Source organism: Rhineura floridana, chromosome 1 (genome assembly GCF_030035675.1).
Source record: "Rhineura floridana isolate rRhiFlo1 chromosome 1, rRhiFlo1.hap2, whole genome shotgun sequence".
Classification (NCBI taxonomy): Eukaryota; Metazoa; Chordata; class Lepidosauria; order Squamata; family Rhineuridae; genus Rhineura; species Rhineura floridana.
Genome location: NC_084480.1, coordinates 321382433 through 321401899, shown reverse-complemented (window position 1 = coordinate 321401899; position 19467 = coordinate 321382433). Strand labels below are relative to the sequence as shown.

The following is a 19467-nucleotide window of genomic DNA, read 5'->3' as shown; positions in this document are numbered from 1 at the left end:
AGGAAGGTTTCTCCCAAGAGACCCAGAGGTGGAGTCTTCATGGCTGTGCCATGAGACAGGAATACTATTTAGGTATGTTACATAGGAAGGTATACGTTCCTTAGGAGACCTGCATTTGTAAAGGGAGTCATAGGAAAAATGCGCCCTTTTGTGTTGATTTAAAAAATGGCTGGGGACCTTCCTTCGTTGAGCTACTTCCTGAAAAGAGTACGTAAATTTGGGGCTTTGACCCAAAGTATGCTTGCCCCACTTAAAAGATACATTACTATTTTTAAAATATGAGAGAAAAATCCAAAAAGTTTGACAATGTTCCAAACAGACAAAGGACAATTCAGCTATACCCTTTACTCTCCCATGTCCCCGAGGGTACAAGGCATAACTCCCAGGTCCTTCCTTGGGATCCCAGCAGCAGAAGATAGATCTGCTAATGCTTCTGTACCGTTTTTCCACGAGCCATCCTTCCATTTCAAAGGCCAGTTAAATATGGAGATACAGAAGTCGGTCTTCTCCTGTTCTAATTGGAGAGGCCCTACAGGTTTGTTAGCTGGCTGATTCGGCTTCTTCCTCCGTTCCTCACCGTCGTCTGCAGCTCTGTTCAGACCCATGGGAACGTCTGACTTGTTGTATTCTATTGGGAGCTCCTCATGCCACTCATCCAAAACACTGAGGTTAGGGTCAGAGAGAGTAAGGTGGGAAAGTTCAAAGGTGTCGACCTGCGATTCTTCCACATCTGTCATGTCTGGCCAAGTCGTCCCTTGTCTTTCCCAGTTTGTCAGGAAGTCACTCAAATGATCCCCGAAGACCTGGCCTCAGTGCAGGAAGTGTCGGCCAGTGGCTCTGTTGTGACCTCGGCAAGCACATGGGAAGTGTCATCCAGTGATTCTGTTGAGGTATAAATTTCCTCAGCTTCTTGTCTAGATGGTACTGGTACAGGAGCTGTTGTCAGAATCCTCATCTCAATTAAGCTCACTATGACCTGCATGTTGGCCTTGAGACCGGAGAGTTCTTTTCTTAGATCATCCAAGCTTTGGAATATGTTCTCATTCGCTAGGGCTGTAAGAAAACATTGATCCCTGAGAAATTTATATATTTCAGAGAGGGCCACCTACGTATCCTTGTCTGCATCCCTTACAGGTGGGTTGTTACTGAGACCAATTGCCAATCTGTTCTTGAACACAAGAGTCAGGAGACTCTCCCAGCTGGGGCTCTCTACTGTTTTCATCGTTCACTAAGGCAGTAAAAATCCGAGGATGTGGCAGCACTGAGGTGGAGCTGCCCTTCCTAGAAGTTCCTTTGTTCCAAGTTCCTTCAGTCTCCACAGGGAGACAGTATTCCAGGATAGATCTCTGTATGGATACAGGGGAAGGGAGTCTCTTTTGGTTTTTCTGGGATCTGGTTACAACCATTGTGCCTTAATCCCTCTGAGTTTATTCCTAGAAACAAAAAAGGAGGAAGGAGACGAACAAACAAGAAGGAAAAATAGAACAAGAGAAAAGGAGTGCAGCTCTTCTCCTTTTACAATCTTTCACTGGCGTCAACCACTCTGTGCATTAAGAGCCAGGCAGGGCGGCCATAAAACAGTAAAACGATGACTGCTTCGAAGCAAAACGCTATCTCCTCGGTTCTGTGCTAACAGCCCTCCCACGTTGACAGTTCAGGTTGTAAACTGCAGGCTTTGCCTCATAAATTGTGGAGCACTAGCAGGGCATTGAAATGTTCTGAGTTTTAAAAAAAGCTAAAACCATAAAACAAGAAAATAAATTTTAAAAAGTCGCAGAGTCACGGAGTTCAGAGCAAACAAACCTCCTCCGTCGCCATTTTCCGAAAATATCCACTTTCTCCACACAGTGCATTACCTCATACACCTCTGCCTTCCTTTTTTTCTAAACTAAAAGGCCCCAAACATTGCCTTACTGATCCCTTTCTCACTGATCCCCGGCATGGACTTCGTCTTTTTCTTCACAGCTGCCACCAACCAGGCTAGCATCTTCCTCAAGCTCTCCTCTCTGACTCCAAGGTCTCCTTCCTGGTCAGTCACCATCAGACCAGACCCCTTGGGCGTATGTGCGAAATTGAAATGTTTTGCTCTGACATGCATCACTACACACTTGTTTGCAGGGAACTGCATGTGCCATTTTACTGCCCATTCACCAGTTCGCACAGATCCTTGTGGAGCTGCTTGCAATCCCTTTTTGGTTCATGCACGTTGAAAAATTCAGCATAATTAGCAAACTTGGCTACCTCACAGCTCACCCCTAACTTGTTAATTTATCAATAAGTTTAAAAGCACAAATCCCAACACCTATCCTTCCTACATCATTCAGGGAACTGTCCATTTGTTCCTAGAGCGTTAATGTGCCTGTGGGTTGCACATTTGTCCACCCAGGAGCCCTTTCAACTGAACTCAACATTTCCCATCCACCCCAGTGGGCGGTGCGTGATGGGATGAATTTGCCCTGTTGTTGTTCCCTCCCCTCAGATAGTACTTCCCACCCCCTGGAAGGCTGGGTCCCCATAGGCATGTCCACAGCTCTTTCTTCACCTGTGTCCCCTACACCCATTTTTTTTATTTCTGAGGTGACAAGTTTTCCAACATATCAGACTTGCCCAAAACAGTGGGTTTTATTTTATTTTATAAATGTGTGTGTTGTGCCTGGACCCACCAGCCACCCCACTGAGGAGCACCTCAACCAATGGGAGTAGGGTGTGTGGTGATAGATGCCACCCACACATAAAAAAATACCCACACAGTGAACTTCAGTACGTCCACAGCTGAGTAACGTGACTTCAGGCTGGATCTTTCCCCTCTTACCAGATTATCCACAGATCAGGAAAATTAAATGGGGGGGGGAAGTATGTGCTGCCACTTGGATGAGGATCAATGTCATGTGGATTACGCAAAAATCATGCACACGTGGGATTAATTGACTCCACTTTAAATTTGTGTGTGTACCCAACCCTACTGTCTGCTTCCTGTTCCTTAACAGTTCCTGATCCAGAAAGGGACCTCCCCTCTTATCCCATGACTGCTCAGGAGTCTTTGGTGAGGGACTTTGGCACAAGCTTTTCTGAAGTGTAAGTCCACAATATAAACTGGATCACCGCTATGTATATGCTTGTTGACAAAGGACTTCAATAGGTTAGTGAGACAGGACTTACCCTTGCAAAAGCCATGCTGGCTTTGTTTCAGCAAGACTGGTTCTTCTACATGCTTGGTAATTCTGTCTTTAATAATGCTTTCCACCTCTTTTCCCAGAACAGATATTAAGATCACCAGCCTATAATTTCCCAGAACTCTCCTGGAGCCCTTTTTACAAAAGGGGTTGTTACATTGACCACTTTCCAGTCCTTGGCAACGGAGGCTGATTTTAGGAACAAGTTACATATTTTTGTTCTTAGACGATCAACAGTTTCACATCTTACTTCCTTAACAACTGTCAGTTGGATGCCCTCCACACACGGCGATTTCTCAGTTTTTAATTTGTCAATGAGGCCTAGAAGTTTGTCTCTTCTGTTCAACGGGAGTTGGTTGGTTTTAATTCTTCAAGGTGGCTTTTGCCACCTGAGTTGCCGCACTGCATTTCACATTGTCTTATTCTTTTGTACAGTTTGGCTTTCAGTGTGTATTCTGATTATTTCTAGTTTAAAGTCTTATTATATTTAATTTATTAGTTTACATCACCTAGGGGATATACATAGCGAGGTGATTGGTATATACAAATAAATAATACTGCATTAGAGTTATTGATCCTGCAGCTTCAGGTCTCTGGCATAGGCAAAATCACAGACCCTCTTGGTTTTGAGGGGCAGACAAGTAAATTGGAAAGGCAAAAGAAGTCTCCTCAAAGGACATTTATTGGAGAGGCAAAATCAATTTAACCACCCTTACGCACCCACAAACCCACACAGCCAGTGATCCCTAACATGTGTCTTCCGGCTTGGTGCCGTAGACCTCCACCTCGCACACGTGAAGGAATTCTGCCCGTCCAGGGATCCTGATGCTCACATAGCGGCCTTTGAGCCAGTTGCAGTACAAGGTGCTGACAGAGCCAAGTCTGGTGTCTGTGATGGTCCCACAACTGCAGGGGGAGAAAGAGGGTCAGCTGTAGGGTGGATTCAGAATCCCCACTCTAAATCCTGGGTGAATGCATTCCTAAATAAACCAGCAAGAGGGCGTGGTGCCTGATCTCCACTCTCCCTGCAATGCTGACCTCCCTCAAGCTTCTCATATCACGCACTAATGTTGCTACCTAATTATTGCACATGAGATTAATTAATCTGCAATAATTATCACCCACTGGTTCCATCTCAGCCCTAATATGGATCACAGTCACTATTCCACCCAGAAGCATGCCTTGAAAAGGGGCCAGAGCCCTCCCTTTTGACTGCTCACCCCCTTCCCTATTCATAATACAGAAAGGGTCAGTAATACATCAAGTGATCTTGAACTGGTATCCTGGGATATTTTGTTACGGGGAGTGAGGTGGGAACTTACAGGGGGCTGGACTTGCCATGGTCAGCCACGGAGTCTCCTACGCGGATCTGGGCTCCCTGGAGTCGTTCACCACAGCAGTCCCCCCGGTTTTTCACCACCACAGCGGAGATGGCGTACTGGTCGCCCAAGTCCACGTACCACCAGGGCTCCATTTCAAACCCAGTGTGGGTGCAGCTGCCATCTGTATACCACTCGCCGCTACAGTTCCCATCCACGGCTTTGCTCGCTGCTCCAACAATCGGATGTGGGTAGAGGGAGGACTGATAGGCCGGGCGACCCTTGGCCAAATTGTGAGCTGAGACACACGGCAAGATAGAAAGTATGTGGACAGACAAAATGGTCATTGTTGTATGGTCTCTGTGGATCCTCCTTCTTCTGACAAGAAGAGAGAGCACCAGAAAACTGGGGAGAATGTGCCAAGGCATTGGGGACCTCCCCTTCCAGTGGAGATTGTGGGGAAGGGAGCAGAACAGGGGGGTGGAGGCCAGGGTAGATGATGAGATGTGCTCCTAGTCTCCCTCCATTCCAATGAGGGGGTGAGGAGGGTTAGAGGGGGAAATGGGGTGCAGTCACATGTAACTGCTCAATTTAACACCCTGCCAAATGGCAAGGAAAGTGAGCAGAAATCCAGTGACGCAGGGAAGTGGTTTGGGCCTCCAGGGGAAGAGCAGAGGGCGATATGAACAGCAAGAGGTAGTTTGGTGTAATGGTTAGATAATTGTGGGAGTGGAACTGGGAGGTCTTTCTTTGGTATGTTTTACAATTGTCAGTCACTCTGAGATATTTTATGTATTTTGTGGCAAACAAATGCTATTATTATTAATATCCTGTTCTAGAACCTGAGAAAGATGAAACAGTCTGTGTCTGAATGCAAGATGTGGGGAATCTGTTGAGTGGGTGGGATGGGTAAAATATGGCTCTCCCACCATAGCTTGGCAGGTCTTGGGTTAAACCTTTGGCTCCCTCTTTGGTCTTTGCAATGGATCAGGGGGAAAGTCACCTGCCATTGAATAAGATGCCTCCCATGTCTTCACTGTCACAGCAACAGCCCACTCATTTGGGGAGGAATAGGAGTGCCCTATGTGGTTATGTGTGTGTGTGTGTCACCAACCATTTAGAATTGGGGCCGAACACAGAGAACCCCACATTTCCCCCCTCTTTCCCAAGACTTACCAACCCCTTGGAGTTCAGGGTTGCAGCTCTGAGCCTCCCCACGCCCTGCCAGCAGGGCCAGGGCCAGCAGCCAAGTCCGGCCGATGGGCATCCTGCAGGGGGGGAATGGAGAAGGCAATGAGGGGGAGCTGGGGCTGGAGCCATGGGGGGTCTTGCTCCCCCTTATCAGCAGAGGGCAGAAATCTGGGGAAGTCTGAGTGCTGAGAGTGGCATGAAGGGAGAAGCATTCAGATTCATCAAGAGCGCTCTCGAGAGGCTGGCATGCACTGGGAGCAGAGAGGCTGAAATCAGGACAGAGGGAGAGCTAGGCTGGATCCGACCAAAGGTCCATCTGCTCCAGGGTATTAACCTTTTGAGGCCCACGGGCACATCTGGATTGTTGAGTGAGTGCCATGGACACCGCCTGCTCTCCCCAACCCTGTTTGCCCCAGAGCTTCATGTGCTTCCTGCAATGGCCAGGGGGATTTGAAATATGGGGGTACAAGAGTGTCCATGTTCAGTCCTCCTGGGCATCATACAAGATCAGAAGAGGCTGTTGGGCCAGGTCAGTGTCCCATCTAGTCCAGCATCCTGTTCTCACATTGGCCAACCAGATGGCCCAAAGGGAAGCCTGCAAGCAGGACCTGGGCGCAAGAGCACCCCTTCCTCTTGTGCTTCCCAGGAACTGGAATTTGGAAGCATGCTGCCTGTGACCATGGAGGCATGGCACAGCCACCTTGCCCAGCAGCATTGAGACGGGGAGAAACGGAGAGGCGCTGCAAAGATGCTGAAGGCAACTCTCATGGTTAAAGAAGCAGAGTGTGTTGAAGCAACAGAGAAGATTGGCTGACACTCTGAAGAGATCTAAGGAAGTACAAAGGGTGGAGGAAATGAGGATAATCACAGGGTAGGCAGTGGCTTTAATCTGCACCACTGGGAGGTGGATAAGGATTTGGCTATTGGATTTGGCGGCAAATCAGAGTTAAACCTTGGTTAATTCAAATGCAGAATTGCTTAACTACCAAACCTCCAAAGGGCTGGAGGTTTCTGAAAGGGTTTTACATGCCTTCAGAAATATGGTTTTCTGCACTCAAAGCTATGAATGTTAAATTAGATTCAGTCCAGATTAAACAGCCAGTGTAGATAATTCAAACTCTGGACTTAAGGAGTCATGTCCAATGGTCCCCCCAACTTACCTTGGCTCTCTCTCTTGAGACCAGCGGAGGTGTCTGTTGCCCTTCTCGGTGGGTCAGCAATCACAAATTATTTTCTGAAAACTGGCACGAAGACCTCTGTGATTTTGCCAAAATGCTAGACCGCATCTTGGGCAGTCCTGGTTTTATCCCCTTCCCAAGGGGTGGCTCTTGCCTGGCTCAGGACAACCCAGCAGCCAATGCGAAAGGAGATGTTGACCCAGGCAGACTGAGGCCATCAAGATGAGGATTTCAGGTTGTCCTTCTGGCTCCTGAGTGCTGGTGTTTGTGTGGCTGCTGATTCCCCCCCCCCCCGGAAATAGGCTCAGGGCAGGTGGGGCCAAATGATTTGAATATAAGAACACTTTTTCCTTATTTAATATTATGACTCAAATGATTGTTGGTTTTGGCCAGGTGCCAAGCACACCCAGCAACCTCCAAGGGTGGGTGCACTTCCTTGATGAAGTGGCCTCCAGTCCAGACCCATGAGAATGTCACTGCCTTTGGAAAATGAAAAGGATCACACCAATAAGAAAGTAAATTTAAAATTGACTAAATATTTCCATCTTCCATTAATATTAGTTGTCTGGGTTGTCTTTATTCCTTTAATGGTAACCTTGAATCTGTCAATTTTTCTTTTCAAAACTGTGTCGTAAATGTTGGAATGTATGAGGTTCAACTCCAACTTGAGGGTTGTGGCTGTGTGGGATTAAAAAGGGTAGCTAGAGAGGAGACCTCTTGGTTGCCGGGCTACACCTGTCCTTTGATCTCCTGCTGTCCCTTCGTGCTAGACTGATATGCAAAGGATGTTGATCCCAGCAGAGCTTGGAAAAGTTACTTTTTTGAACTACAACTCCCATCAGCCCGATCCAGTGGCCATGCTGGCTGAGGCTGATGGGAGTTGTAGTTCAAAAAAGTAACTTTTCCAAGCTGTGGATCCCAGTTACTTCCCTCCTTCCCAGTCTTCTTCTTTCTCTCGAGAGGGGAGCAGACATCTTTCCTTTATCTCTCCCTCTCCTCCAGCATGAGGGCGAGCACTGGGCTCAGTGCTCGTTGCTTCAACGTAGCTAGTTAGCTAGATATAGGACTTTTTCCTATCAAGCATGTACTTCCAGAATAAAATAGTTATTTCTTATTTTAAAGCTTAAAGCCTCTGTCTGACTAATTTGCAGGGAAGGTAGAATCTTAGCAAAGATTCAGACACACACACACACAAGCTCGCTCAAAACTCTCCGTTCCACAGCGCAGCATTGAGACTCTCCGACAGTAAATATTGCCCAAGCCAGGAAGAGGAACCTTGAAACTGTTCGGTTTCTAGCAGAGAGATTGTCAAAATACCCCCCCTGCCACCAAACATCTCTTTCTCGGCTTAAAGCACATTCCCCTCTTTCCCCCAGGAATCCTGGGAAGTGTGGTTTGATAAGGGGGCTGTGAATTGTAGCTCTGTGAGGGTAAGATATTGCCCCAAACTGAGTCTTTCACCTCTAAACAGGGAAGGGATGATGTTTAAAACAAAACAAAAAAGAATCCTCTTGCATCACAAACATACGATGTCAACCCTCACAGCAATAAAATTATAAGACAGGAAAACAGCAGTTACTATTTTATAAAATACTCCAGAATTTCATCTGGACAACTTAGTTACTTTTTTAGCTATGTATTTATTAAGGCAATGTGCTTTGTCTCAGAATCATAATCTCCATCCTTAAGTATGTTGTTGTTGTTGTTATGTGCCTTCAAATCGATTATGACTTATGGCGATGCTATGAATCAGCGACCTCCAAGAGCATCTGTCACGAACCACCCTGTTCAGATCTTGCAAGTTCAGGTCTGGCTTCCTTTATGGAGTCAATCCATCTCTTGTTTGGCCTTCCTCTTTTTCTACTCCCTTCTGTTTTTCCCAGCATTATTGTCTTTTCTAGTGAATCGTGTCTTCTCATTATGCATCCAAAGTATGATAACCTCAGTTTCATCCTTTTAGCTTCTAGTGACAGTTCTGGGTTAATTTGTTCTAACACCCAATTATTGGTCTTTTTCGCAGTCCATGGTATCCGCAAAGCTCTCCTCCGACACCACATTTCAAATGAGTTGATTTTTCTCTTATCCACTTTTTTCACTGTCCATCTTTCACATCCACACATACAGATCGGGAATACTATGGTGTGAATTCCCCCCCGATGCCATTCTGATGCTTCCCATAAGCTCATTTCAAAACAAAACCTTACAAAACTTATAGTCCTGAACTAAGAAATGCTTGTTTAACAAACTGCTAATTTTCATGGCGATACACAAAGCAGTCAGAGAGAATTGAGAGTTCAAAGTGTAGAAAGGCGGGGGAACAGGCACCTGTTGGACTTTTTTCTGTCAGTGTTCTCATAATTTGTGGAAATTAATTAAAAATCAGCCATGTTCATAGAGTACCTGCAATCCTATTACTGACCTTGTCCCATACTTTGACCTTCACCTTCTGCAGTTTAAAAGGTAAAAGAATATCTGGCTGATTTTTAATTAATTTAATAAATTTAGCATTGGAGTCAACGATAAGCCCGGACATGCTCAGTAAGAACTAACCATTAGGGTTCTAAAAGCCAGACTCACAGCTGCTGGCTTGACTAATCAGAGGGCCACACCCACACCAGACCTTTATTTCACTTTAGACAATCATGGCTTCCCCCAAAGAATCCTGGGAAGTGTAGTTTGTGAAGGGTGCTGAGAGGAGACTCCTATTCCCCTGACAGAGTTCCAGTGGCCAGACTGGTTTAACAGCCAGCCGTTCTGATTGAAGCTCTGTGAGGGGAACAGGGCCTCTCCTAGCAGCTCTCAGCACCCTTCACTAGCTACACTTCCCAGGATTCTTTGGGGGAAGCCAAAGAACGTCTGGTGTGGATGTGGCCAGGGATGTGGTTCAAATTTGGGTGGGAGACTACATGTGCCTGCTGTAGAATAAAAGGTGGGAGGAACCTGGAAAATGATGCTGTTCACAATTGGAAAGGAAAGGGGCTTTCCCTCTGCCCAGTGCCCACCTACCCAATCTCCTCCCCTTCCCTTCCTCCAGGAACAGTTTCACCTATCCTAAGGATGATTGCACAAGAATAAATCCCATTGAACTCAATAAGCATGCAAATGATCAGACCTGCCTTTCCCCTCCCCTCCTCCTCCCTTCTTCTTCCCCTCCCCTCTTCCGTCTTCCTTCACCCCTGCCCACTCTACCCCTCCCTTCCTCCCTCTTCTCCTCCTCCTCCCCATAGTCAGTTTCACCGATACCAAGCATGACTGCACAGGAGTAAATCCAACTGAATTCAATAAGCATGCAAATGATCAGACCTGCCCTCTTCCTCGCCACCCACTCCTGCCTGCTCCCATCCCCCTCCTCCCCTCTGCCCTTCCTCCTCCTCCCCTCCCCATCCCCTGTGGTCACTTTCACCTATCCTAAGCATGATTGCTACTGTAAGGACAGAATATGGAGAAACCGATTGTGGTGTTGGAGGAGAGCTTTGCGCATACCATGGAGTGCGAAAAAGATAAATAATTGGGTGTTAGAACAAATCAAACCAGAACTGTCACTAGAAGCTAAAATGATAAAACTTCAGCAGGTAGCTGGCCTTATGTGTCTTCAGACCATAGCCTGGGACCCAGGTCGTGGGCTGTGCCACTTGACCCATAACTGCCAGCACCCAGGAGCAAGACAGAAGCTACATCTTCATGATCCTGATGCCCACAGATTTGGGCTCCACACTTTTCTGACTGGTTTGGGTTTTCCTGAGTCAGGTTGCAGGCAAGAGCTACCCATGGGGAGGCAAGGGGTAAAACCACCAGGGCTGCTCAAAGGAAGGTCAAAGTCTCAGAAGAAAGCATGGAGGTCTCCTTGGCCCTTTGGGGAAAGGAATCTGGGGTTGCCAACTTACCAAGAAGGGCAACAAACAGGCTTGCTGGTCCCAAGAAACTGGATCACGGTACGTTGGTGGTAAAGGTGGGAACCCATCAGCCATCATATGTAAAGTCTTTTTCCCCAGGAAAAAAGAGTCCAGAACCATAACCTTTTTACTGTAAAACCTGGTGGGAGCAGCTTGAGTGCATTTGTAAACATTCAGCTTCACAGAGATTTGGCAACTGATCGGCAGATCGACACATTCCCCCTCCTGGTGTGGCCAGTGGAAACACTTTGCCATCGGCGGCTAGTGTGTTCACAGCCTTACTGTGAACAGGTATTGGATTCCCCACTCCCTGCCAGGAGGGCCAGGACCAGCAGCAAAGCCCAGAGGATGAGCATCCTGCAAGGGGGAGATGGAGCGGGCATGAGAGTACCTGGAGGGCAGCAGGTTGGCAAAGGCTGACCCAGAGGGAGGCAGACGGAAGGAAACCACTAGGCTGAGCTTCCTAGCATGTCTACACTGCAGAGGTAAGCCAGTTTCAAACACGTTTGCCATGAGAATTGGAGTTCTCCAAGGGTCTGAGGAGTCTAACCACACGTAAAACTGACTGTGCCCTGCCACACTCCAGGGTCAGAGTCCCTTCGAAACAGAGGGAGGCTCGACTTCCACACCCTCTTTTCTGGAAGCTTTCCTGGGATACGTTCCCACCCCCAGACTGACCTGGAGTTCAGCAGGGAGGCCTCCGTGCTTCCAGCTGAGTCCCGGATGCCTCCGTGGAGCAGCCCTGGCACTTTTATCCCCTCCCAAAGGGTTGCTCTTGCCTGACTCAGGAAATCCCAGCCAATCAGAGATGCCGAGCCCAGGGTTGAGGCTGGACCCCAGTCAGGGCCACGCGGTTGCCTCCCATCGAGGGCTTCCCCTTTGCTCCTAGGTGTGGACACTTGTGGGTCAAGTTGCACAAGGCCTCTCTTTCAATGCCTCTCTTCCGGCTGTACCTGGTGCTGCCTCTCTTTGGCAAATGCAGGGGAGGGGAGGGAAGCCACTTCGCCAAGGTGCATACAAAGATAATCCTGAGAATTTAAGGGATTCTCCATTTGATTCAGGTTGTGAATGGTGCAGGGAATGAGCATTGATGCTAGCATCAGGCCCTCCCCTCTGTGGTGAATGTTGCGGATGGAGGGAGGTGCATTTCAGTGTTGCAACGGCCAGATGGGGAGGAAATTTCACCACCTTCCTCCCCTAGAATCAGCTTTTGCCAGCTTAGGACAGCCTTCACCAAGCTGATGCCCTCCAGACTCAAAGTTCTCAACTCCCAACTGTCCATGGAGGCTCAGGTCTCGGCTGTGAGCCGGGCGGCGCTGTATCAACTCCACCTGATATGGAGGCTGTGCCCCTACCTTCCCAACCATCTGGTCCCATCGGTGGTACATGCCCTCGTCTCCTCTCGCCTAGTCTACTGTAATGCACTCTACATGGGGTTACCCTTGAAAACGGTCCGGAAGCTGCCACTGGTACAGAATGCAGTGGTTCGCCTGATCAAAGGGAGCCACCACCGAGATCACATCACTCCGGTGCTGAAGGAGTTGCACTGGTTGCCGGTTATTTTCCGGGCCCAATTCAAGGTGTTGGTTTTGACCTTTAAAACCCTATATGGTCTCGGCCCAGTCTATCTGAAAGAGCACCTCCAGCTTCATCAAGGATGCCATGCAACAAGATCAGCCTCAAAAGGCCTCCTCTCTATCCCACCAGTTAAAACTGCTAGACTGGTGAGGACTAGGGAGAGGCCTTTTTCCATTGTGGCTCCCACTCTGTGGAATTCCCTCCCAAATGATCTCCATCACGCCCCCGCTATGGTGAGCTTCTGCCGGGCCTTGAAGACCTGGCTCTTCAGGCAGGCTTTTCGGGTGGGTTAGGTTTCTTACTGTTATGGTTTTAAATTTTAATGTTTTAATGTATTTGTATGTTTTTATTCAGTACGTCGCCCAGTGTGGCTGGACAACCAGCCAGATGGGCGACTAATAAATCTAATAAAATAAATAAAATAAATAAATAAAGTCCCCTCGGCAGCACAGAAGAAGGAATTACTGAGCAACCCATGCTCTCATGGCACCTCAAAGCCGCATCTTGGGGAGCTGTCCGCGCTGAATGCCATCTCAGTTCCTAATAAAGAATGCATCGGTTTCTCACGCCTTCATCATGGATGAGGGCACCAGCCTGGCATGGATGATGCAGACCAGGGCAGATGAGCCCAGTGGGGCAGATCGACCCCAGCCGTGCCCACCTGGATCCTGGATGCAGCGGCGGCAACAGTCTGGCCCCGGCTGTGGGCTCTGAAGGGTTTTGATATTCCTGCTGGGACTGCCTTACCTGGGGCAGCTCAGGACATCATTCCTTCATTTGATTTTTGTGCCCTGCTTTTCTGTCAGACATTTGAGGCCCAAAGCACCTTACAGAAGAAGTAAGACCACAAATGTAAAAGCCTAAGAGGGTGAACAGGGAATTCAGAGAGGGAGGAGGACCTTTGGCCCCCAGATGTAGTTGGACTCCAGTTCCCATCAGCCCCAGCCTAAACGCCCAACAGTGAGGGATGCTGGGAGTCGAACCACACCTGGAGGACCACAGACTCCCCGTCCCTGAATTAAAGTATATTGAAACACATTTCAGAATCCTCAATTCAGCAGGAGAAAACAGCACGGGATCCCAACAAAAGTGCAATGAAAGTAATTGTTACATTGGTCTGTCTCTGTCTACACAGACACACAGACACACAGACACAGACACACACACACACACACACACACACACTAAACATCACAGAGCCAGCACTTGCCTAGAAAAATGTTAAAAAAAAAACACAGGCTCCTTGTAAGCCAAATTAGGACCCTGGCTGGGCCTAATTCAGTCCACAGCCCAGAGGTTCCCCCTGCGGCTCTATCCACTTTCTCCACCAAGTGCATAATCTTATACACCTCTACCATCCTTTTTTTCCTAAACTAAAAGGCCCTAAACATTGCCTTACCTCAGACAGGAGTGGCTCCATCTGCTCGATCCTTCTGGTTGCCGTTTTCTGAACTTTTTCAGAAACCCTACAAGACCCTTTTTGAGCGAGATGACCAGAACGGTGCACAGTACACCAAATGCATCCGCATCATAGATTTGTAGAACGGCACGAGGACATCGGCAGTTTTATTTCCAGTCCCTTTCTCACTGATCCCTTTCTTACTGATCCCTGGACTTTGCCTTTTTCTTCACAGCTGCCACCAACCAGGCTGGCATCTTCCTCGAGCTCTCCTCTCTAACTCCAAGGTCTTGTTTCCACTCAGTCACCATCAGTCCAGACCCCTTGGGCGTACGTGCAAAATCCCCTCGCTGGATCGTCACCTTGCAGTGGTGAGTGGGCTTGAGTGAACCCTGTGAGCAATGCCGTCGGGAGTCATGTACTCCCAGCAGGGTCACCCATGGTGGTAAGGTCAAGGGAGAGTAACCAGACAAAGAACGATCCAAGAAAGTCCTCAATGGCAGAACAGGAGGAGGAAAGCAATGCGTATGTTACAACAGCTGTGAAGGCGGATGAAGGCTACAGCAGATAAAAGACTCCCAATTGTCGTGGTATCCATGCCATTGGATCAAAGCCTTTTTCTGTCAAGACTGTGTGTTGATCATTGTGCGCCGATCTCCCCACATAAAGCAAATTCACGCACAGGCATCTTCCAACCAGACCAAACCAAAAGTCCCATGGCGATCGGCGAATGGCGATGGGGGCAGGACTGTGAAATCCAGAAGCCCCTAGTCATGGACCGGCACATGGGCGGCGGATACAGACTCAGTCATCGTTGCTCAAGGACCGAGGCAGTTGAGTAGTTCAGCAGCTATATCCATGACTGAGCAGTCCTATTCAAGATTCACTCTGCTCCCCCCCTATGGGGAGGGGGCTAGAAAAGGGGCCCTAAACATAGTCTGCCTCATCTCTCTCCCTGACTGGATTACCGCATCCAGTGGCGTCACCACTTAGCGGTCGCAAAAGACAATTCAGTTTTGGAACATGGAATATACGGACATTGCTGGACAATACAGATAGTGAACGTCCTGAACGCAGGACTGCCATCATTGCAAGGGAGTTGAGACGTTTTAATATTGACATAGCAGCACTCGATCGTCCCAGAGTGCAGGACACGGAATAATGGGCTCAAGTTGAGGAAGCCAGATTTCAACTGGACATCAGGAAAAACTTCCTAACTGTTAGAGCCATGTGACAATGGAACCAATGACCTAGAGAGGTGGTGGGCTCTCTGACACTGGAGGCCTTCAAGAGGCAGCTGGACAGCCATCTGTTGGGAATGCTTTGATTTGGATTCCTGCCTTGAGCAGGGGGTTGGACTCAATGGCCTTATAGGCCCCTTCCAACTCTACAATTCTATGATTCTATGATCCAAGAAACTCAAAGAGCAGGAGAGGGACAATTGAAAGAAGAAAAAGTAGGTTACATCTTCTTCTGGAAAGGACTGCTTGAACAAGAACGACGAATACATGGAGTAGGCTTTGCTATTAAAAGTGATCTTGTGAAGCTCTTCTCAGAAGTTCCTACTGGCATTAATGAACGACTCTCAACTCTCCGATTAAAACTCACCAAAAACCAGCAGGCAACTATTCTAAGTGTTTATGCACCAACATTAGATGCTGATGAAGACATCAAGGAAAATTTTTATACCCAGCTGGACACCATCTTATCAGAAATACCTAAGGAGGATAAGATTATCCTCTTGGGTGATTTCAATGCAAGAGTTGGGCATGATTTCGATTTATGGCCAGAAACCATTGGGAAAGAAGTAATTTGCAATAGCAACCTGAATGGCATTCTATTTCTGACTAAATGTGCAGAGCATAATCTTGTCATTACAAACACACTCTTTCACCAGAAAAATAAATTTAAAACATCATGGAAGCACCCTCGGTCAAAACACTGGCATCTCCTGGATTACGTAATTGTCCGTGCCAGAGATCATCATGATGTAATCCTCACTAGGGCCATGACTAGTGCTGATAACTGCTGGACAGATCACCGATTAATTTGATCCACTATGGCCATTAATATTGTTCCTCAACGTAGGCTCCAAGGAAGAAAACCAAGGCGTAAAATGAACATCCATGCCCTTCAGGATCCTATTAAGTGAGCCTGCTTTCAAACAACTCTCAAGAAACATCTACTGAAGTTAACTCCCTGAAAATGTCGAGGAACATTGGATTAAACTGAAGACATCCATTATTGCAGCATGTGAACAAACTATTGAATACCAAACTAAGAAACATCAGGATTGGTTTGATGACAATGATAGTGAGATTGAACATATCATTGACAAAAGGAAAGCCTTCCAGATATGGCAGAAAGACATTAACTGTGCTGCTAAGAAAAAAATCTATGCCAGTGCAAAGGCTGAGGTCCAAAGAAGAACTAGAGAACTTAAGAACGCCTGGTGGATAAAGAAAGCTCAAGAAATCCCGCACTTTGCAGATGCTCACGATGCACTGGGCTTTTTTAACGCCACAAAGGCCATCTATGGACCAACAAATTACTGTACAAATCCCTTACGTTCTGTGGATGGTAGCAAACTTCTTAAGAATAAAGAGTCTATTGCGCTGCGCTGGAAAGAGCATTACCACGACCTCCTTAATCGTAACTCTGTCGTTGCTGGTGAGGTCTTCTTGCAAATTCCACAACAACAAACTAGAGATAACCTTGCAGCATCCCCTAATTTGGATGAAGTCAGTAAAGCCATTAATCACATGAAGAATAACAAAGCTGGTGGATCTGATGGGATTCCTGCTGGAGTCTTTAAAGAAGGTGGGCCTGAACTTACACAACAACATAACCTCATCAAAAAAACCTGGATGAGGGAGGAGATCCCAGAAGACTTTAGGGATGCCATAATTATCACCCTTTTTAAGAAGGGTGATAGAACAGATTGTGGGAGCTATCGAGGTATCCCTCTTCTTGCTACCACAGGTAAAATCCTTGCAAGGATCCTCACAAATCACCTCATGCCGATCTCAAACGATGTCCTCCCCGAATCTCAAAATGGTTTCCACCCTTCCAGGGGGACAGTGGACATGATCTTCACTGCATGACAGCTTCAAGAAAAATGCCGGGAGCAGAATCAACCTTTATATATGCCGTTTATTAATCTGACTAAGGCCTTTGACACTGTGAATCGAACTGACCATCCTTCTGAAAAGTGGATGCCCTGGTAAATTTGTGAATATTTTGCGACTCCTTCATGACAACATGACAGCAACAATTTTGGATAGCAATGGCTTTCAGAGTGATCCATTCAGAGTCGGATCAGGCGTAAAACAGGGATGTGTCATTGCTCCTACCTTATTTGCTATCTTCATTGCTATGATTCTACACCTTATTGAAGGGAACCTTCCTACTGGTGTGGAAATCATATATCGAACAGATGGAAAGTTTTTTAATCTCAGTAGGCTGAAAGCAAAAAGTAAGGTAATAACAACCTCTGTCGTAGAACTTCAATATGCCGATGATATAATGTAGTCTTTGCACATTCAGAGAAAGATCTTCAAACTATCCTAAATGTCTTTGCAGAAGCATATAGAAAACTTGGGCTCTCACTTAATATTAAAAAAACCAAAGTGCTTCATCAACAGGTGCGAACTAGTCCCTCTGTAGCACCATCAGTGTGACACTGGAGAACGTTGATCACTTCCCCTATCTTGGCAGCCATCTCTCTGTAAAAGCTGACATCAATGCTGACATTCAACATCATCTGAGTTCTGCGAGTGCCACGTTCTCCCGAATGAAGTGTAGAGCGTTCGAGGATCGAGACATTCGCAGGGAGACCAAAATGCTTATTTACAAAGCCATGGTACTACTGACCTTACTGTATGCCTGTGAAACATGGAACATTTATAAACGCCACTCCCAACGTCTTGAAAGATTCCACCAACGCTGCCTCCGGAAAATTCTGCAAATTACTTGGGAAGACAGACAGACTAATGTTAGTGTATTGGAAGAAGCAAAGACCACCAGTGTTGAAACAATGATCCTCCTGTTACACCAAAAAATGGTTCTTTACATCTGGAGGAAGCTCCAAAAATACACACCAGATGGGAGACCAAGAGATAAGTCAAAACCTTTATTGATTACCAATATCTTTTGCAAAAGAGAGACTAGGTATCCGGCTCGTGCCTGAAAACCAGTCTAAAGCATAGTTACAAAGGTACAAGTGATATATGCTCTCAAGTCCTCCTCACACAGCCCCTCCCATCTTTGTTAGTTACTTTCCAAACTTCTCTATTGTCTTGCATCTAGCTAGCATCCTGGCCTTGATCGTTCATTCGTGCTGTCCCTACCTCCCCCTCCTGACATGATACATTCCAGTGAGCCATTATCTACTTGAACAGTATCTTGTTACATGGGATGGGTAAACTAGCGTTCAAGTATCAAACACCAACTGAACATTTAGCATCCACAGGCACCTTAGGAATTTTGTTTTTCTGCTTCTATGCTATCTCAAGTTAACACATTCTGTACCGTGTCAAATTAACACTACATACTACAATTCCCAAACTATATATGCCTAATTTCATTACACTCCAACATCAACTTCGCTGGACAGGCCATGTTGTTCGAGTGCCTGATCACCGTCTTCCAAAGCAGCTACTTTACTCCCAATTTAAGGATGGAAAACGGAATATTGGTGGACAGCAAAAGAGGTTTAAAGATGTTCTTAAAGTGAATCTAAAAAAATGTGACAAGAACATTGAGAACTGGGAAGTCTTGGCCCGTGAACGTCCCAAATGGAGGTCGGCTATTATCAAAGGTGCTGTGGACTTTGAAGAAGCATGAATACAAGGTGAATGGGACAAACAAGCTAAGCGGAAGGCATGTCAAACAAATCCTCATCACGACCATCTTCCATCTGGAAACCTATGTCCTCAATGTGGGAGGCTGTGTGGATCCAGAATTGGTCTCCACAGTCACTTACGGACCCACTGTTAAAGACTTATCTTGGAAGACATTCTTACTCAGCCATGAGTGATCGCCAGTGAATGAATGTGCGAAATTAAAATGTTTTGCCCTGACATGCATCACTCTACACTTGTTTTCAGTGAAGTGCATGTGCCATTTTACTGCCCATTCGCCAGTTTGCAGAGATCCTTGTGGAGCTGCTTGCAATCCCTTTTTGGTTCATACACGTTGAAAAATTCAGCGTAATTAGCAAACTTGGCTACCTCACAGCTGAACCCTAACTTGTTAATTTATCAATAAGTTTAAAAGCACAAATCCCAACACCTATCCTTCCTACATCATTCAGGGAACTGTCCATTTGTTCCTAGAGTGTTATTGTGCCTGTGGGTTGCACAGCTCCAATTTTTCCATCTGTGCTTTTGTCCACGTTTGTCCACCCAGGAGCCCCTTCAATTGAACTGTAGCTCAATGTTTCCTACCCACCACAGTGGGCAGTGCTTGATGGGATGAATTCGCCCTGTTGTTGTCCCCTCCCCTCAGATAGTACTTCCCACCCTCTGGAAGGCTGGGTCCACTCCTTCTAGTTACTTGGCAACTGAGCATGCTCAGTTTGTTCTACCAGTAAGTTTCATTTAAAAAACAACAACCTCGAAGTGCAATTATTTGTGTTTTCACTGGTACAATACAGCTGAAATACAAATCTTTTTTTGAGCAGCATTATGCTATAACACAAGTTAGAGGGAAAAGAAAAATAAGGCACCGTTTGCA

At 46.7% G+C, this 19467-nt stretch overlaps 1 protein-coding gene across 1 annotated transcript; it reads right to left on the bottom strand.

The window, feature by feature from the left end:
- Positions 1–3847: 3847 nt before the first annotated feature.
- LOC133375504 (fucolectin-like) lies at positions 3848–11470 on the bottom strand. The gene is made up of 4 exons (XM_061607163.1): positions 11433–11470; positions 5669–5760; positions 4496–4790; positions 3848–4079 (listed from the first exon to the last, which is right to left on the bottom strand). Exons 2-4 carry the CDS (start codon positions 5757–5759, stop codon positions 3920–3922), a joined length of 546 nt encoding a protein of 181 aa, XP_061463147.1. The 5' UTR covers position 5760; positions 11433–11470; the 3' UTR covers positions 3848–3919.
- Positions 11471–19467: the final 7997 nt, after the last annotated feature.